The sequence below is a fragment of the Chiroxiphia lanceolata genome, chromosome 2, assembly GCF_009829145.1.
Source record: "Chiroxiphia lanceolata isolate bChiLan1 chromosome 2, bChiLan1.pri, whole genome shotgun sequence".
NCBI lineage: Eukaryota > Metazoa > Chordata > Aves > Passeriformes > Pipridae > Chiroxiphia > Chiroxiphia lanceolata.
This window is the reverse complement of record NC_045638.1, coordinates 10,524,842-10,546,695: the sequence shown is the minus strand read 5'-3', so window position 1 is coordinate 10,546,695 and position 21,854 is coordinate 10,524,842. Positions and strand designations below refer to the sequence as shown.

Below are 21,854 nucleotides of genomic sequence, written 5' to 3'. Positions count from 1 at the left end.
AACAATCTAAGTATTTTTCTGACCAGAAGTGTTTTGAAACAAGTGATTGTTTCAGCATTAAAATGAAAAAACATCCCCCATCTGATCTCTAAAAACCAATGAACTAGTAGAAAAAAAAAATTATTAAGAAAGTATAATTTGAAATTGTAATATAAGAATTTTATTTTTTCCTAGATGGTTGGGGGCCTTTTCTCAGAGCAACGGAACAGCCATGCTGAGGGCTGACTCCATTTTTTCTCTCTCACTGATTAGAAAATGGGAGAGCCACGAAAGGAACCAATAAAAAAACCTCCAACATTTACTTACCCTACCAAGATTATTCCTCACTTCGCCAGCTAAAAAAAACACATAGTTTTGCATTAAAAACACAGAGCTTACCTTTGCACCCAACTCATTATATTGCAACTTCAAAGCTGTAAGCCTTTCATCCAGTTCCTTGGGGTTCTCTGTCTGCTGCTTCTGAACAATCTGCCTCCCAGTTTTTATTACTGTTTCCACTTCAGACTTCACCTCACTCAGGTTTTTATATAATTTCTAATCAAACAGAAATATAAAAATGAAACACCACCATTAAAATATGAAAACTAGAAAAGACCATGGACGAGCACCTTCCACTCCCACTTGAAAGTTAAAGGAGTTGGCCTGATGATAGAGAAAACTCACCCTGAGTGTGTGTATTAAAAAAGTTTATAGGAAAAATTAATTAATTTCTAAACCAGAATTCATATTAACAGATCCAGAATAGCCCATCTTTACTAAGACTAACCTCAAACTAGGCCACTAATTAGACATAAGAAAGTATATACCATTACTAATTGTTTTAAGATACGACAAAGGTTGTTTTCAAACTGATTTAGATAGTGCAGTATTTAAAACAACAACAGATGTATTCTGTCAACTCATACAAATTGTTGGATGTATTTGAACTACAAATAGCCACTAATTTTAAAATCTGACAGTTTTTCCTATTACTAAATCAAGAGACTGTAGAGATAGAGGATTACTCCTACATTTACTAAGTGTTATACTATTAAAAAATTAATCACTTGAAAAAAAACTAAATAAAAAAGTAATATAATGAGGTTAATGTAAAATAAACAATTCATTGCATTTTCCTGCACTATTTCAATTAAAAAGAAAAAATTAAGGGAAAAATAGATGTTCAGTAAGTGATGGCATGAAAGCAATCTGTAAACACAATATATTTTCCTAACATTTCAAATGAGTGATAATAAGAGAACAAAAGGGTTCTTTCTTTCCATATGCAGAAATTTGGTATCTTTATCTAAATGTATGACTTTGTAACTCAAGTCATTTAACAGTCTCATAAAAGGCCAATTAACAGTCATGTAAATAATGCAGAAATTAAATTTATTTTTCTTTTTAGTCTAAGAATAAATTCTGTCACAGCTTGGAAACACCACTAAAGTTCACAATGAAAAAAGACTCCACAGAGATACACAATGTCCATTACCACACAGATATGTGAAGAATTGCAAATATGAAGCTGTTGAGAAGTTTTATTTTTGAGATGTTTAGCTTAAGTCTATGTTCCAGCATTTTGCAATCATGTGTTCAAAAGTAAACTTACTATCCTGTGTACTTAGACAAAACTGCAAAATAAATGACACTGTACTTTTTTAATCATTATTTTTTCTAGGTTTTCTTTAAGTACCAATATCTTCCACTATGTAAAATCTGTATCTAGCAAGTCTGGGCAGTAAAGACAAGACTTTTTGTCCAGCAGATCTGAGAAAAACAGCCAGAACAGTGCATTTCCTCCATAATCTAAAGTTAACTACCAAGACAATTCTTAACATGGTTAGCATTTTATTTACTTAAAGGTAGTATGTATGTAGCCCAACTGCCTTCTAGGTGCTTAATATGATAAATATATTCTTCGTCACTGAAAATCTGTCGCAAATTAGGAATATGTTGTATGACCCACATTGTCTAACTTCTGATGACATATTATGTACGACTAGGTTTTTTAAAATAGAAACATTATGAGAATCTTTGCAGATAAAGATGCTCTAAAATCACTGCAAGTCTTCCACAAAATATGTCAGGGCTGCAAAAGCCAGCTGCTGAGTGAAGACTCTTTAATTCAGTACAGAGCTTCTAATTACCATGTCATTCTAATAAGAATGTGAATTTAAGAGCAATTGCATTTAAGAAAAACCCAAGATGTAAAGAAATAACATTGACTCATCCCATGCTTATTTTTTTAATTTCTTTCTTACATTTACATCTGAAAGTGGTTGAGAGGGGAAAAACTTCTTCAGGCATGCCACTGTCCCAAGAAAAAACAAACCCAAAAACCAGCAAACAACCACCCCCCCCTCCTAGTTTAAAGAAAAAAAAAAAAAAGCTGATTTTTGCTGCTAAAATATCTATTTTATTATCATCAAGCACATAGTGCTCACCTTTAGCTTTACTTCCTTTCAAGAGTAAAGGGTTTCAGGATTATGGGGATATTAAAGGGATATGTAGAGATTTTCCTCATATTCTTTAGGACACATTCAGGTCATCTTTAGCTCTTGAACTGTAAGAAAGTCATAGCATGCCTTCTCATGGAAGCTGTATTCTATGGCTTCCGTTATGTTTTGTGTTTCCTGGCTACAATAGACTTGTGCCCTGCAGCATCTCTTTTGGTTACATCACAGGGTCCCATGAATGTAGAATATTGTGGAAAAACAGAGCTAATCCAGGAAGATAAACTCATAGGCAAGATGGGAAGTGGGAATTAGTGGGATCCCAACTGACCTTCTCACAGTGAAAGTGCATGACTGTTGTTTGAAAGTTCACTGAAATGAGAACTGTGTGTGTGTAACTCATACTTTGTTTCTAATACTGAATTAAAGACAGCATTCTACAACTTTTAGCTTTCTCTGCATAAATCCAACAGCATCTTTAAATATTCACCATGCAATGATCCAACTGTGATTGTACTACTTCCTGCTCAACACTCTTCGTCTCCAACTTGGGCACCTGCAACTTCACTTCATCTAAAATTCTTTTGCACTCCTGTAGGCGCTGTTCAAAGTTGGCCGGCTTCTGGAACAAGCGGAACTTCATGGAGACATCCTGCAGCTTTTTCTGAAAAGTAAACATAGGTGAGTAGTGTGAAATCAAGTCTTAGTCCTGTTTCAGAATTCTTAGACCCATTATCAGTCAGAAGTTTCTTATTTAAAGAACTTAAAAATTTTGAGGAAAATGCCAGTGGTAGAGAATCTTGGTCTTCACCAGAGAATAAAAAATCATGCACCCTGCAGAGCACTGGATGCAGCAGAGCCCATACACACAAATACAGAAAGGGAGAGGCTTTGTATTTTTCAATATGCAAAGTGTTGGGGGGTGTGGGGAGAAGAGAGATTTATTAGATTGAGCATAAGACATCCACATTGCAGACTGAAAGCTCATCAACAATATCACTTGATGCTTCCTGGTATGAGGAATGAATCTTTTAGTCTGTCAAAGAAACCCAAATAAAGTTAAGTAGGTCTAGCACAAAATCTGAGATTTAGAGTATAAAATTGATTTATATTTCAATTTAAAAAACCCTAACTTAGAGTAAAAAGGAAGTAATTTGAAGGCAGAAAAATCTGTGACAAGCTTGACCTCTAATTTCACAATTTTCACAATTTGTTATATTTGTGCATTAATTATATTGCTTGCTTACATGATCCCTACTTCAGGGGGAGGGGAGACAATTAAAAATAAAGCAAAGAAAGGGCATTTTAATTATCTACTTGAAAAAGAACTAATTTCTCTGTAGAAGTACAGAGCAAAGTATTATTGAAAAAGTTTTTCAACTATTTGATTAAAAAAAAAGAAAGAATGAACATCATTAAGAAACAGATAAGTAATTACATAGGAACTCAGCATCTGCAAACACACATGATTTTTTTTTTTACCTTCAAATTCTGGACACTTTATTCCACTACAAAGTGGTCTGTACTATACAAATTCAAGAAAAAAATCTAATAAGGAACAGAATCAGTTTATAGCTAGGCATTAGTAAAATCGCTTCCCACATCTCTCAGATTTCTGAGAAGGAGGTAGGAATCATGAACAAGCAATTTTGGGTACCACAGGAAAGGGTGTAGATATCTAGCAACACCCTCCAACAGCTTTCCTCATTAAATATGTTTTATGAAATTGAGGTCCAATGAGGTAAGGAAGGAAGACTTTCTCTAGGTAAATAAGTGAATGATTGAATAAAAATAGGAAACAAAAGGTAGAAATAAGAGGTCTTATTTTTTTTCAGTGTGTTCACATACACTAAATTCATATGTAATTAGTTTTTCATCCTCGTGTCACTTCAGTTTGATAAAGATCAAGTCCTGTGGGAAGTTTGCATTGTCACATCTGTTTGTTACAATTCGTGTTGGTCAATACATTGAGAATGATTTAAAGGGAGAATGACAGAGAAAATTAAAGCCATCTGTGAAGAGTCACTGAAGACTTGCACAGTACTGAGGATCTGTAGGAAAAAACAAGCAGATTATTTTGAGTTCACCCAGAAATTAATCAATGTAGAAGAACACTAAGCTCTATATGCAATTGGGATCTAAATTATCTTTTAGCACTCTCACTTAAGTTTTAACAGATAAATATACCAGCTATATTATATGCTTATATTTATGTCCAACAGTTCTCAAATAATATTATCTCAATGCTTCCAAGTAACAAAACAAGCAAAGTGGGTATTTGGAATAATTTGGAACATAAGGAAAACAGAACTTAAAACACCTGTCATAGCATACGAGTCATTGTATAAAGCTAAGCTGTTTAGTTTTCATCATCCTGTTTTGAAAACATCTCAGAAACAGAAAGTTTAAAAGAAGAATGACAGGACAATGAAAGCTGTTTATCTAGAGGTCTCAGTATGATTTAACATAGTTAGTCTAGAAAAGAGACAACTGAGGATGAGTAAAATCAATTGTATGCAAAAGGTTGACTTGCAAAGTACTCAGTAGTGAATTTCCAAAAATAGCCATTCCTTAGAAAAGATCTCATTTTCATGTAACAATTCTTAGTTTATTATGACTAACTAGGAATTATACTCACTTTAGCAGAAGTAGATTTTTATAGATATTTATAGATATTTATGTCAAATTAGAAATATTACTTAGTGCCAAAAAAAGGCATACATTATGCGTTTCTAAGTGAGAATGCTCTTTAGAAAATAGTAAATGACAACAGATCTTTTGAAATGTGTTTTACCACTAAAGATGCTGCATGATGATAGAAAAGAATTCAAGAGAGTTCACTGGCCTAAAATCAAATATAGTCATAAATATTTGTAACAAAGGGCTCAGCTTTTACATGTTTTGCTACTTGATATTTACATCATGCCTGTAAATTTACTACTTTTTTGTTTATATTTTATCTAATATTAGCAAAGCAGAGTCTCAAGATGACCCTGCCAATTTGTCAAAACTCAAACTGGTGCATATCATCACCTAGAGAAATCTTACAAAGAAAAAAATATCTGCATAGAGATGGATTACTAAAAAAAAAAAGGCATCTAGAAAGGGTAGTGCTCCTTTGCATGCTGTTGAATTTATAAACATTTAGATAAACAGACATCTGATGCCTCCATTTCACTGATGAAATATGGGCAACTTCACAGCTGCCATGGAGACCATAAGAAGCTGACTTAGTGTAAAGGAAGACAGAAAAATATGGAAACATAAATATTATCAGCAAAGAAAAGCTAGTCTTCTAGCTAAGATGAAACATTAAAAAAATCAATTTGTTAATTTCAAATTAATTAACTGCTAAAAAGTTTAATGTTATCCATAATAAAAAAATAAAACTGAAACAAAGATATTTAGAATTATTTGACAGAGATGAAGAAAAAGATGGCCATAATAAAATTATTTTTCCTAATGAATGATGTCAATTTGTTTTGCAGCCTGAGGAACTTTGGCAGTAACATCAGAAAAAAAAAAGACCGCAAAATAGTCAAGAACCCACCGCCAGCGGGTAAAAATATGTATTTTTCTTTAGTGTTAATTCAGTCTTTTTTAATTTCATGCCTTTTAAGATAGACGAAATAATGCATTAGCTAACATTTTAATCTGTCGTCTGCATTGCGCTGCTCAGCATAATTTGTATTTCAAATGTAGTCCCACTAAATATTTCCAAATATTTTAACATACTTCTTTTTTTCCCACTGTAAATATTTTCAAATATCTCAAAAGGTGTATCAAAAAGCCTCATTGCAGTTTTATTTCTTGCAACTGCAGCAAATTTAAAACACCCCTTATCATACAGTGTCCCTCCCAGTTGGTTATGTCACCTCTGTGCACCCTAAAACTGTTGCCAACTAGGCAGGAAGTCTGCAAGATAAAAAATGAGTAGTAAGAAGATATGGATGGTTTTGACCACTCTAATTTTTTGGCTGGAAAGGAGCAGCTAATACAGAAGGGACACCTCAAGAATACTTCATACTCCAGTAATAGTACTACTCATGTTGGTCATCTGAATGAGTGAAAGAAAAACAGAGGAAATAAAATTTGTATACCTGTGCCACATCAATTTGGGAAAGCACTCTTTTGGCAGCATCTTTACCCCGGTTTCGTTTCTTCATTTCTTCCAAACTAATCTCATGGCTTGTTAATTCAGATTGTATTTTCTATTGGAAAACAAATATAGCAATCAGCAGGGCTAGAAGGAAAATTTTATGTTGTTAAAATTATTTGGAACATTTCATTTTTAACCATACTAAACAGCAGTACTGGACTATATAGCATTGCCAGCAGGTCAAGGGAGGTGATCCCGCCCCTCTACTCTGCCCTGCATCTGGAATGCTGTGTCCAGATCTGGACTTCTCAGTACAAGAGACACATGGATATCCTGGAGCAGGTCCAGCAGAAGGCTAAGGTGATTAAGGAATTCAGGATAGGTTTCTTTTTTCTGAAGGAAACCAAGTTTTCATTGATAAAAACATTAAAAATTAATCATAGAAAAAATATATAGAAAATTGATTTGCTTCACTATTCTTATTTCTTCTTATTTTCACAGTATCACCAGCCAAGTTGGGAGAAAACTGATTGAAATATCCTGTAGGTATAACATCATCTTAGAGAGCTGTGTTATATCTAAAACTATACAAATTGTGGTATAATACTGACCAGAATCTATGTTCAGTATCTGTATATATGCTAAATGCATAATGACCTGTAGTTCATTAACATAATAGCTTAATCCATTTTCTAACACACGTTTCTGGTTATCTCTGTCTGCAAAATCAGTGAGTGATCACAGGAAAAATATCAGCTTTTTTAGTTCACCACAAATCAATCTTACAAGAAACAATTAACTTAAGCAGTGTTGCCTAGTGCAATGTAATGGAAAAGAATTCCCACAAAATATATTGAAACAGTATAATTTAGGATGATTCATATATTTTTATGTTTAAACTGCTGGAAAATAAGAAACTGCCATTAGCAGAATTGTTAGACAGCACAACTGAGAAATATTACCCTATGAAATAAAGATAAGGTATGTTCCCACCAGGTCATGCATTTGAGGCCATTACTCCTGCATTAAAAAGTGATTTTAGATTTAATAATTTATTTTTTTTCTATGCAGCATTTTTCAGATACTCTGAAGACTAGGTATAGTTTTAATCATATGCACATACTTTTATCTTACACTACAGTAACTTTAATAGTAAAAATTTAGTAAAAATAAATGTATTTTTAATCATATTTTTATAGGTTATTAAGTATGAAGCTGCATACACTGTATGCTGTCTACTTTATAGGGATATTACACAGTTATAATGACTTGTATACCACATATTCCAATACTATACTGAAAGTAGTTTTTCACCTGCTTAAGTTATATGGAAAATGTATTAAAGTTTTAGAGAAAAAGACTCACAAAAATACAGAAAACTATTGAGTCTAATTGCCAAAATACATTTATGTTTCGAAATTATCAGTACTATTTAAAGAATTAAAATATTTTTTCTGAAGCAAAGTATTTGTAAAAGCAAAATGACTAAAAGATAACTCCCAATTTAAAAAGGTACTTGAATTTTAACAGGATTAGCTTCCATTTTTGTGTAGCACAAGGACCAAATTTGTGGTGACAGCATTATTTAGTACCTAAAGCCAAGTAATTTCTTGATGTCTTGGAAGTTAGAAACGTATATAAAAGGAAGAAGCAAGTCTGAATGTCAGAAAAAAAATATCCATATCACATCCAGTATTTCAACAGTTTGCTCCTGCATTTCATCAACTAACCGATTTTTGGTTGTATTTTCCAGTTTCCTTTGTTCAACCTCAGTCACTATGGAAAGCATATAATTGAACAGTTCTTATCTGAATAGGTCAGAACAGCACAGTACAGATAAGAGCAGTGTTTAAGCAATTAGGTATTATGGGACATCGCAGGGAGATTGTTCTATCTTACTTGTTTAAATCGCTCTGCAGGAGAGAGATGAAGCATCACCTACTCTGACATCAAAATGCAGAATTATAGAGAACAAACATATTAGAGGAAAGATTAAAAGAAAAGTTAGTAAAGCTTCTAGCAAGAAGACATTTCTATTTTTTTGTTTGCTATTGCTTCTCACAGGCAGAAAGATTAAATCGGTCCTGAACAGATGCAAAAGAATTTGACACCTGCCAAAGATGCCCATTTGCATTCAATTTTGACATGATCATTTTGACTTTTTCATCTCTTTTGGCTCATGAATTTATTTAATTGACTTCTTCTAACATCCACAAGAAAACACTAGTTTTTTCTCCTGTTATTCCTTTCTCTGCTTTTCTCAGTGGTTCTTGTCTATTTCCTTTCTTTTTTTAATAAAGAGTAAAACTTACCTTCATTTAATTTCTAGAATATCAGAATATAATGTACTGTATATAACCATGTAGCAGTGCACATAAATTAGTGTCCTACAGGTTAAGGGCAATCATTTTCCATCACAGGTAATTTTTCAGGAAATTTGCAAAACTCTTATTCATATATCCATCTATCTATCTATCTATCTATCTATAGAAAAGCATATAGCACATACAGATGATGATGTTATAGCATGAATGATATACATCTCATCACGAACCACATACTTAGTTATGGACACTAATTTTCAAGAAATATTAACTGAAGAGTCCAAATGAGAAAAGAAAATCATCAGAGGGTAAAAATATGAATGATAAGGCAAGACTGAACAAGTTGGACATGAAAAATGCAGTCCATGCAGTTAAAACACAGTGTTAGATGCTGTGGATACGTGTAGTTTGACAACCTGTATAGTACAGAAATCTGCATAGATATTCAAACTTCATACATAACAAAATGTAAGCTTACGATTCTGAATAGCACTTATCAGCTCTTCCCTCTGACCACTGATCCACACATGGCTGAACAAAACAATTGTCACAATTTCCAGCAGAGGAAAGGTAAGTGTAAACACTTTTAACATTTTTCTAAGTAGACGACTGTGAATTATTTTTGCCCCAAAATATTAGTCTGAAGGCAATGAAGTATGGCATGATTCTTGTCAGGTAACATATTGAACAACTGAACAATCCTGCCATTATATCATCAATTCACTTCTGTTTTGAACAAAGCACAACAGTATTTTAAATACAGATTAAAAACAACCTTCACTTAGAAGTGCTTATCACTACAGAACTGGAATTATCCAAGGAGTTTATTGAAAAAACATTCGTGTTTTCCAAAACTGTAATATTGTTCAGTTACTCTCCACACTGCATTTTACATAAGTCTATCAGAAGAATAACAGACAAGTGATTTGTCACATGCATGTAAGAAGTGAAATAAGTTTATTTTTCTCTCCCATAATAAAAATCCTCACATAGTCACTCTGACTAAACAGAAGTACATAGCAGAGATTCCCTCTCCCAACACAAGCTATTAAATAACAAAGCTGTAAATAATTATCTGGAAAATATTTTGTCATATAAATGTAATATTTTCAGTACAGATTTATTTTCTTCCTGTCAGTTAAAGAGTACCTGAAAAAAAGTCAGCAACTGACAAATTTTTGTGATGATGCCTTCATTCTCTTTATTTTCTTAGTAAGTTGAGAAATATTAAAGACTTCTGCTGGGATCATGAGATCGAGCAAACAAAGAAATAACTTTTCCTTTTGGGATATTGCTTTATAATTTATCTAATTCCAGCTCTTTTTATCATCAGACCTCGAGGAATCTGAACTGATTTATCTGTGTGGTTCCTGTTAGATTGTTTTGTCTGCATACAGCATCTTTAGTTGTATTGCAAATAATTTGGGTAACTTGGCTCTCCAGCATTAAATTCTCAGTGCCACATGGTGGAGTAAGAAGCACACAGAATTTACATTCAAAAAGTGATCCTAAGGAAAAGTTGAACAGCACATACTTGACTCCCCTTTCCTTCTATCAATTTTCTTAATAAATTAAACTGATCGTTTCACTTTAAAAAAAGGAGCTAAATATAATTTTGTTTTATTCAGATACAATTCTGATCAGCCGAAACAGAGATAAATCCTCCCATCAATGCCCTAAACAGACTTGAATTTTTTGAAGCAAACACAGAGAGCTCCCAAACTCTCAGCAGCTTTCTGATTATAAATTCTCCCATATGTTCTTTTAGAAATGCAACACATAATGCTGAACGGTTTGCTGAATCCCTCAGCATGGATAAACCGATCCCTGCCCAGAAAGCAACATCACTGACTGCAAGATTCCCATTCCAGCTGTGCAGACACTATTGCAGGGTATCTTAGATGAATGAGCTGCTTTCAGCTCTACAAAAGACCTGTGCCAGCAGAAGCTCCACGGGAGACGAGGCCATTCAGTCTGTGCTTATTCTGCCATCGGCTGCCACGGCTGTTTGCTAAAGGAATGACTCAGTGTATTTACCCACATAAAATTGATTGTTTATTCCCTTTCTCTCTAAGGATTTTAGATAACTTCACAACTGAACTTCAGAGAACTTCAATGTGTGCATTAAATCTGTGCAGTTGTTAATTAAGTTTTTTTTTTTTCATTAGGTCTCACCGGCACCATAAAATCAAAACATGAAAGGGAAAAACTCAGCAGACCTCTATGCTGATTTTCCCACAGTGGATATAGTACAATCAGGTGAACTTGACATCAGACAATAAAATCTCAAGAAAAAAACCCAAGTTCTGCAAAAGCACTGAGCCGAAATTTTCCTATCAAAGTGTGCTAATTAAGGGTGAGTTTTGTGCTGCTTCACTTGTTGAAGTTCTGAATTACTTTCTTTTATACAGTCTGTAATCGTTGCCAATATTGTACCTGAGGATTCACATAAACCAAATGCATCCATGGGACATGGGAAACATGCAAGAGCCCAAATACACCAGAAACAATAAAAAGCATATGTTCATATAATTTCTTTATGTATTCACTTTATATAATTACAAGATGAGAAATTAAACTGATACATCTTTAACAAATGTTAATTTGTATCTTATTTAAAAAATTGTTTACATTATTCATATTTCAAGGAAGAAGAAAAATAATTCAAGAGAGTCAGCTGGTAGCTAACATTATTTAGGATTCAAACTGAAACAATTTGTCTAAATCTGATCTTATCAGACTGAATGCGAATATGATCCTGTTTTCTAAATATAGCATTTGTAATTCATATATACACATAAAAATATCTGCATGTACCTACTAACACACACATACACGTACGAAAAGCAACTGAAATTAAGATATACACCTATCTATATCTTAATTCAAAAGACATGGTAACCTTTATTTCTTTAAAGGAGAGTTCTGAATATATTTAAGATCACCTACTCCATACATACTCACTTTTTTGAATGATTTAAAACTCTATAGGTATGTCAGAAAAAACATAATTGAATGTTTTTTCTAAAATAATTATAAAATAGTTGTTTTCAACTTCCCTCTGGCTTTTTTTTTGCCTGTTTTTCTACTTTTGTAATCTGACTGTCTAAATTTAGATGGAATTAACAGAAAAGTTCTTGTATATAATATTGTAGACTGTTGATATTTTTATAGCAGAGATGTTCGGTTTTATTTTTCTATTCTTGCCCTTTCCATGCTACAGAAAAGCAGATCTTATAGATGGTATGAAAGAGTAAAGATGTTAATTAGATGTACATTTTTATTTCAAAGGATGAATAAGCCCCTTTGAAGAAAGGGTGAAGAAAAAATGTTAAAAGCTTTTTCTATTGGACTTATGTGAGTTGTAAAAAATTGAATATAAGTACCTTTATGTGCACATTATGAAATAATTAACAATGTTGTCTACGTTGCAATAATTTAGTAACAAACCCTAAGCCACATAATCAACTTTATAAAAGAGCCACCTAAGAGTAGTGAGGATGATGAGTTTCTTCTTACAAGAACGGGAACCAGATTTTAAAGAGTCACATTTTTTATCCTAGTAATTTTAAATTTACTGCATAGTCTTCCATGACATTCATAGCTCTTTGCATCTTCTGGACAGGTATACAAATCAGAAGGAAGATATGACTTTACTAGAAGAGTAGCTTAAACTTCTCAAAGTAATCCTACACAAAATTTACTTGCACTTTCTTACTGATCATGTTGCAAATCCTCCTTAATAAGAGGCTGAGAGACAACCAAACACCAAACACTCTTCGGTTGATTAAGAAAACTAGTAAACACATCAGCTCAACCTGTATATACCTTACCTGTGCTTCCTGAGGGACCTGTGCTGCATCCACTCTGTCTGCAGTGTAGGCTGTCAGCTGTTTGTCAATAACAGCGAGAGACTCTTGGATTAAGCGCAGGGTTTTGTCAGTCTCCTGTGCAGATTGAATACTCTGTTCAAGACTTTTCTGTCTTCTCACGGCCTAAAAACAATGACAGTGTTATCAGTATTCACAGAAATAATGCATATAATACATTTTTCCCCACACTTTTTTTTCCCCAAAATTCAGGCAAAGAATCAAATATAGGACTCCTGGCTTGTGCTCATCCACCTTTCTGTAGGATAAATTGCGCATCTTTTTGCCACCCATTCAGTTCTCTTGGTAAGAAACAAACAAACAACACTCAGATTGCATAGACAAGTTCTAAAAAATGTAGGATCCTGAAGAGCCAATGCATAAACTGAATATTTCTATACAGAGTGCAAGTTGGTAAAGCTGCATAATAAAACCACCCTGACAGTGTTCTCTTTCTTTCTGAGGCAGAGAGGTCCTCCTGATCTTATTATATAATTCAAGAGACTTTGTTTACTGAGAATAGGGTTACTGTCATCACAATCTCATCTGAGGCAATCCACCTCAGTAAGTGAGAGGGATAAAGACACTCTTGAGATGGACTTCTCTTATATGAAGTACAAATAGCTGTTTGGAAAAAGCAATGCCTACTTTTTTCCTCCTGTGGGTCAAAAAAATTAAAAAGTTGACTCTTGCTTCTACCCCACCAGCAGTGTCATCATGGATTGTCTACCACAGTCTTTTACACAAATCTTTTTTGGAGAAGGATTCTTTCCTTTCAAAGGAGTCCAGTTTATGTTTCAACAAATCAGAACAGTAATTTCTCCTTCCAAGTTGTCCTTAGTATACACATATATTTAAGTGCTTGACATAAATGAGTCAGCTTTAACTACTATTTGTAACAGCTTAATATGGCATTTAACAGGTAATAAATAACATATTACTTTCTTCCATCTGTCATTGTGTCTACCTGCAGACCCATATTTTACTCAGACCACAGCAACTGCCTAAGTAGAGTTTCTGCTTTATACAAAACACACAGTAATTACGAACAATCTCAAATGCAATATAGTTTTTCTCTATACAAGCTCAGCCACACTGCTGACCAAAGAATAAAGTGACTAACTTTCTCTGACATGAATCAAAGGAGAAAGGAGGCACTCTTTAAATAACATTTCCAGGTGTCTAGCCATTTTTCAAGTCAAATCGCTCTTTTTCTCTCTGGTGAGCAAGCTATACTTTAATTTGATTTCATACCTATTAAAACTCTTGCCTTGAACAAAAATATCTCTCAGCACTTCAGTGAGAATATTTGATATATCTGTACCTTCTTCATGGAGCTCAGATTCTTCTAGAGCTTCATACGTAACAAATGAGAAAGATTATTTCATGTGAGCATTCTCGCTAGCTATTTGACTTAGTTAAGGGATAGGGATCCAACCAGTATTTTCTATATTTGTTTTTGTAAGCTGCTTTGTGCTATTTCAGAACAACTGATCAGATAATCTTGTATCACTGCCAGTTCCAGGAACCTTCTGGGGAACTGAGCAGCTTTACATATCAGACTCATGCTGTCAGTGTTAATGGGAGCACCTAAGCCACCAAGGTATTATTACCCTACTAAATGAACCATTAAAACAGTGTAACTTCACAATACAGTATTAATACATGCTACTTAAATGACTTTTTATCTTCATCTGATTTGAGATTCTTATATTAATGTTCTCAGCCTGTTCAAAGCAGCGAGTTCAAAAAAACCACAGCTGAACTTAAAAAACACAGTTTCCATTTACCTTGGCACTCATTACTATCAATTTGTAAGCCTGGCTAAGATACTCTCTATCAATCCATCTGCGTCACTACACGGTAGTTTGAAAGTCACATTAAATCACAAAACAGGATAAGTAGCTTTCTACAGCCCACAGGTAACCTCTCTGTCTTTACTGATCTCTGTGGTCATCTGGTAGGACTAGCATGCAAAAGTTCCATTCTTATGAGTCATTAAAATAAGTGCTTGTGCTTTCTGGAGAATTCAACATACTGGACACAAATTTGATGTTAAGTCCATCCGAAAAACTATTTTTATAGCAATACCTGAAGCTTTGAACCCCTGTTAAATGCTGACCCATGCTAACTACTATTTGCAACCAGGGAATTGCTTAAGTACAGGTATATTTGCTGCCAGCTTCAGAAGCAGACTGCAGGCATGCAATGAAGTAGAGTGCATGTAAATTCACAATGTCTTAAAATTGTATGACAAATATACAGTGATGAAAGATTGTCATCTCTGTGCTGATATCAGCATATGTCTATCAAAATCTCATTTTAGAATACAACTGGAAAAAGCAAAACATTCCCATCATAGATCAAATATTAAAGATGATAAAGTTAAGAAAACATTCCAACAAATGCTTTCCAAGTGTGGCTGAACTTTTACAATTTGATTTCAAACAAATACGAAGTCAGATAATTATATATTCATGCTTATGATATCTTTATGTGAACACGACACACACAAAGACAAAACATTAACCTTTCATTGTCCTCAGAGAGAATTTGATTACAGCCTGAGAACTTGTGTGACATTTTGTACCTTCTAAGTGAGGTGAAAGTACGTTTTTCCCAAAGCTGTGACCACTTTAGGTGGATGGGTGATATCAGGTCGAGATGTGAGTGCAGTGGTCAAAGAGGGGAATTATTTTTGCAGCAGGAGAAGAGCCATACAGTCAAATGCTGGGAAATGGCACCTTCATAGTTGAGATGATCTTCTCAGATATAAACAGGTGCTGCTTTAAGTTGCTGGAGATAAGCATCAGAATGCTTTACAAAAAGGGGCAATCATACTATTCACTTACATCTGTGAACCTGAGTTTCAATTTTTTCCTTGAAACTCTTATGTCTGTCCATCTGAAAATTTATATAAGCATATTTTTTAAAGAAAAGTGAGAGTTGAAATTTTATATACTATAATACAAAAATATTTTCATTTATGATGTTCTGGGTGGGTGTGGGGTTTTTTGTTTGTTTATTTTTTTCCTGAAAGATTATGATCCTTCTATTTCCCTGTGAAACAAATAGATGGTTTAACATCACATTGTATAAATGGGACACAACAAGAAGCTCTGGCTCTGCTATCAGATCATAGTCAATAAAGCTGAAGGCTCTGGTCTCTAAAGAGAAGTGTCTAACAATTAATTGCTAAATAGAAAATTTCAGGAAAATAACCAACTGTTTAATTATTTCTGAGCCAGTGAAATGCTGACAGCTGTCAAGGAAAACAAAATCAAAGGAAAAAAACCCCTGCTGTTAGGCACTATAAGAATGAAAGATAAAAGAAAAATATTTAGGGAATTTTAAGTCTATACAGGTTTTTATAGTTTTTCAGTTTTTTCATTCTAAACATAACATTTTTTATGATATGAGATATTGTATAAACCTGTTTAAAATTTAACAAAGGTCAATGGCAAATGCAAGAAAAAGTAACATTGCATATTACCCATAAAAAATACCATCCTAAGGGAAAGGCTGTACTGAGAGGTGTTCAAAAAAACAGGAAAACTGAAGGTGCTCAAACAGTTGCTTATGACTATAGTTCATTCCTTGATGTTGAATATTAAAAAGCTCCATTTATAGACATTGCCACTTTTTGCTTAAATAATACATTTCATGTATTTAATGACATTAGTCACACACACAGTTACTAAGATGTTGGTTAGAATTTTGTGGTTAAAACCAAGTAGTGTAGTTGAGGCAGTATTCAGTAGTTGTGCTGTGGGACAAAAATTGAACAAAACTTTTTTTGAAAATTATAGTACTTTTACCACATGGCATATTTATTCCAAATGCAGATGAAAATTCATTAATTAGCTTATAAGATACAGTTCAAGCTCATGGAAAATAGTCCGTTAAGAAAGGCAGAAATGTTAGGGTTTGGGGTTTTTTTTTGTTTTGGTTTGTTTTTTTTTTGTTTGTTTGGGTTTTTTTTTGTTTTGTTTTGTCTTTTCCCCCCTCAGTTTTGGGTCTCTTATTATTGAGAAATAACTTTACCACACGGTAAAGTCAAAAGGTTAAAAGTTAGGAAACTTTAAATTTCTTCTTAACTTTACTTTAAAATTTAACCTGATTCTTGGTGTTATAATGGTTGTGTCTGAGATATATTACAACCTCTCTGTAAGTCATTCATCAAATTGTTAATATGTTAATCTCTGCTTTTGTTTGGAATCAGAGTTGATTAGAGTTTGTGTTTAGACATTTTTTTTTTTTTTAAATTCAAAGTATTAATTTTGGACCCAGGAATTTTTAATACCCTCCCAGTTAGAACTAATTCTGCAAATTCCACGAATATTTCTCAATGTGCTTTTCAAGAAAGTGCCTACAAATATTTGATCTTTCATCCATTAAGTTATATTCATCTTTGATCAACTGTATTCCAAAACAGCAAACTATACCTAAGAGGACTTCTCTATCTCTTTAGGTTATCACTGCAGACACGTAATGCCTCAGAACTCCTAAACGCAGCTGCTTAGCAGCCTTCAAGGCAATCACACAGAGATGGGGCATGAAATACCCTTTCTCCTCTTGAGAGGAGGGCACAACAAAAAAATTGTGTCAAATGATGAATGCGTGCTCTTTGAAAGAAAAAGAAGGCAATTTTCAGGAGAGTCCTAAAAGAAATGAAGAGACAGCACCCAACAATAATAATTGAATCTGGTGTAAAGCCATCTGAACAATGTTTTGCGCAGGTTTTTGCAAGCATAGTCTCAAGAATATCTGATTGACATTTTTAAAGTTTGCTGGACAGGATGTAAATCACTTTCATCATAGCTAATCATAGCTAATTGCAATATTAGCTTCAAATTCTTCAATGCTTCTTAGCACCATATATAGAGTTGTAAGTGAATCAGTCCTTGAAAAGTAACTATAGGGTATTCCTTGCTTATCAGTCATCCTCAAATGTTAAAAAGCAAACTAAATACACTCAGTCTTTGTTAACTAAGGAAGATAAGGCATACAAACATAAAGCCATTATCTGCCTTGAAAAATGAATCTCTATCTCACTAGCAAAGCTGCATTGTCTTGCAGTATTATTCACATTGAATGTGGGTTGGTTTGGTTGCTCTATTAGTAGTGAATAAATATTTCCCATATCAGTCTCTGTCCTCATGAGCTTATTGTCTTGGTAATTACCTGCACAATTTTCAAATAAAACCAAATAACTTCATCACATTAGGATAGCCCACTAGCTTGTCTGAAGTAGAAGTGACCTTGAACACGAGCTGAATCGTGTTATGTGCCTGTAATATATTTTTATGCAAGAAGGATGCACGCTGTTTGGATTTCAACAGACTACATGAACAGCACCCAAAATTCAGTATCAGGAACCTATGCAAAAAAAGGGGTTTTCTACTTCAGAGTCAGGTCTCACCATTAGTATTTAACTACTAAATATCAGATTGAGCTTTCAAATAAGCTTTCAAAAAAGACTTGCGCCTCAATACTTTGGTTATATTTGGAAAAACCTGGAAAGCAGTGAATAAATTTCTAATATATTTTGCTTATATATTCATTCAAATTATTTCCAGAATTTCACACATCTTCATGTTGTACTTTTCACATTAAATCCCTGCAGTTTTCATGATTTTTGATTTAATGCCTATGATAGTGAATACTGAATAGTATTCAACCATCACTCAGCAAGACTATTAAAAATTAATGTTTTCACACACTGGAAGCCTCCTGTTTTCTCCTTCAAATTTTCTCAGTTTTTTCCTCCAAGTCAGGAAAAAAAAAAAGAAATACTTGCACTGCACCAGAACTACCACCAGGCTCTTTTCCTCCCTGTCCTTCAAGTTTATTCTCAGAGCAGTTGAGGACACTCCCTTAGTTTTTACTGCAGTGTTTTTACTTCCACTGTTTTCAAGAACAACTATATTTCAAATATCACAAAAAAAGCAGACAATTTTTCATTGTCATGGTAGATTGTTATCATTCTAATACAGTGGCTTTCCAAAAATCCTTACTTGCGTACCATTTACATCATTGTAACTGAGTAATTTTTGACCATCTTCGAACATGGTCTGGTTCCAATCATAAAAACTCTGTATCCTTCACTAGGTCTTTCCTTAATAATTTCTTTCTGATCTTTACCAAGGACTGAGCACCTTCCTGACACTTCTAGCATATTGATAGTTTTGATTCTCTTTGTGCTACACATGTTTCTATATTGAAGCGCCTTTATAAAATCTTTCATTGATACAAATACTCTTATTTATTGTTTAGTAAAAAATACATCTTTAAGAGGGGTTACTCATTTTTAATTTGGAAAATAATTTGCTTCTTGACAAGAGTTTTGCCAGAGAAATCATCTCTAAATATGTAATTGAAGATTAAATTCACTTCAATTTTGAAATTTTAGTGTTACCTATTTTACTGGGTTTGGCTGGGACTGAGCTAATTTTCTTCACATCAGCCCATATGCTTCTGTGTTTCAGATTGGTGGCCAAAACAGTGTTGATAACAGAGGGATGTTTTAGCCATTGCTGAGCAGTTCTTGCACAGTGCCCAGGTCTTCTCTTCCTCACTCTGCCCCTTCCAGTGAGCAGGCAGGGGTGAGTAATGGGCTTGGAAAGCACACAGCCAGGACTGCTGACATGAATGGACCCAAGAGAGATTCTGCTCCACACAGAGTCATGCTCAACAATAAAAGGAGGTGGGGGAAAGTTTTTCAAATTGCCATTGCTTGGAGATTAGTCTCCTGGGGGTGATTTGTTCTGTATCACTTGCTTTTCCCCTTTTGTTCTTTCACTTATTAAATTGTCTTCACGTCAATCCGTGAGTTTTCTTGCTTTTTTTCTTTTCTATAATCTCCTCCATTGCACCAGGAGACATGGAAAAGGAGCAAGCAGCCATGTGGTGCTTTGCTACCTACTGGAGTTAGCCCACCACACATAGGCAAACCCTTTCTAACACAATTGTTTGAAGTGTACTGTTTAGGAACGGTACCAACAAGATAACTTTTTCTTTTTTTTTTTTTTTTTTTTTTAAATGGTGCTAGACTGTCCTCTGGAAGACAGGTCAGTTATTAAATATACCTGCTGCTGAAGTTCTTCCCATCGAGTATTGAACTTCTCAAGTTTCTCATTGATCAATTCATCCAAGATTCCACCATCTGTTAAAGTCTGAGCCAATTCCCGAATCTGATTGCGATTATCTTCTGGATGTCTCATTAAACGTTCCAAAGACTGAAAAAAGGTTAAAAAAAGTGGTATATTTTCCTTTTTGTAAATAACATTTTACAGAGCAATCATAATTTGCCTTAAAAATGTAAAAAAGAAATTTCACATTTCATACACAATAAAAGTAGGGAAAAAAAGATAAAATACTTATGTCCCATGCTTTGAAAACAAATGTTCTGTACTAATTAGTACCAAACCCAAAGATTTTTCACAATGCAATAAATTGTCTGCTTGATTTTAAAATGTGGACTATGCTCAGTGAGTTCAGTGAGAGTATTTGTAGTACATATGTTGAATATTTCAATATGAAAAACTTGAGTATCTAGATGGATTAAGTTCAACAGCAAAAATGGAATATCAATGCGACATTTTATATTTTGGTCCACTAAAACCATTAACTTAATTTCTACAAATTTGAAAGGTTTTAATCACTGTTTCACTTAGGTGGATTTGAATTCAAAAACTCATTTGTTGAATCAAGTGAGAACATAGGACTTTCCAAATATTCTCACCTTGTTCATACAGAATGTTGATTCATAGTTTGTTTAGCATGCCACGTGATTTACAATTTATCAGTTCATGTGATTTGGTATTATTTAAGACAGCACTTACATCTAAAGACTCAGAAATCTCTTCTGCACCTCCCTGGACATTTTCAGTTGCCTTGAGTTTCAGTTCAATCTCATTCAACCATTTATTTTCTGCATCCAAATACGACAATAATTCACGCCAACATGCCCATACCTCCTGATGAAGAAAACATTTATTGAGGTTGAAAATCTCACAGCTAACTTTCACGCATTAAAATAGTGAAAACAACCATGCTTTATCCCCAAAACAATATGGTTGATATCTGATGGTTATGGAGCCATATAGTTATTTTTTTTCCCAATACTCATATGATCCAAACTAATATAAAATGCTAAACAGAACAAAACCACAGAAGACAACAGGAAAAGTGAACACTTCTGCAAAACACAACTTGAATTTTCTGTCTCATGAATTATCCACTTTATATGTTTTCTGTAAAATTTTCTTATATAAATATAAAAATTAACAGAATTTTTAAATAATCATGTTGGAAGTGTATGTCTTTATTATAAAATGCAGTTAGATTGCTTATTTATTCTATATATATTACTTACTTAAAGCACAGGTTCATAAAATGTCTAAAACCACAGCTTTCAAGAATTCAGACTGAAATCTCTATGGAAATTAATTTGAAACCACATTTAATGCAATTTATAGACCACTTAAGTGCTAGAGTACTAAACATAATGTTATAAAATGTTCTTTTCCCCTGGAATTAAATTATTGTCTAATATTTTATTTATACAGTGCCCAAAGATACTCAAATAAGCAGACAAAACCAGCACTTTATACACAAACAAAATGTTTAAACTCCCCATAAATCATCTTTTTGTTCCTCCTTTTTTTTTTTTTGTTAGTAAAAGTTAAAATAATGTTGTTGAAATACATTATGCTCTTGGTAGATCAAGCTTTTCAGAGTGCAATTCATTCTCACCTAACTAACTTAGCTCACATCAAATGTGTCTGATCTAGGAGGCAGTTATAGAGGGATAGATATTAGCATGCAACTATACATCATCAATGATCAGGGGAAATACAGATTGCTAGTTTAGACTAGACACCTAATTTTCCACACTGAAATTTAGATAAGATAAATTTTATCCTGATATATTATTGTCATGTATGAGGTTAGTTAGTGCAAATTAGTTCACAGCCAAAAAACCATACCTAATTCTCTGTGACTACTGCATAATATGCAAGTAGTCCTATGTCAAGAATCTGCAGTGGAGTTGGCCAAAAGGCAGGGTCAACTCAAAATGAGTAAGACATACTCAGTTTGCCAGCAGATCAAATGCTGTTCCCCT

The 21,854-nt window shown here is 33.7% G+C and overlaps 1 protein-coding gene across 10 annotated transcripts in view; it reads right to left on the bottom strand.

Moving 5' to 3' along the window:
* Nucleotides 1-21,854, bottom strand: part of DMD (dystrophin) — a 922,945-nt gene that overhangs the window by 624,566 nt on the left and 276,525 nt on the right. For all 10 annotated transcript variants that reach the window (XM_032679549.1, XM_032679551.1, XM_032679556.1 and 7 more), the window contains 6 exons: nucleotides 20,572-20,706; nucleotides 19,816-19,965; nucleotides 12,692-12,853; nucleotides 6,536-6,646; nucleotides 2,926-3,099; nucleotides 379-534 (listed from right to left, as the gene is read on the bottom strand). In XM_032679549.1, coding sequence (XP_032535440.1) covers nucleotides 379-534; nucleotides 2,926-3,099; nucleotides 6,536-6,646; nucleotides 12,692-12,853; nucleotides 19,816-19,965; nucleotides 20,572-20,706 — 888 coding nt within the window. The remainder of the gene's footprint in view (nucleotides 1-378; nucleotides 535-2,925; nucleotides 3,100-6,535; nucleotides 6,647-12,691; nucleotides 12,854-19,815; nucleotides 19,966-20,571; nucleotides 20,707-21,854) is intronic.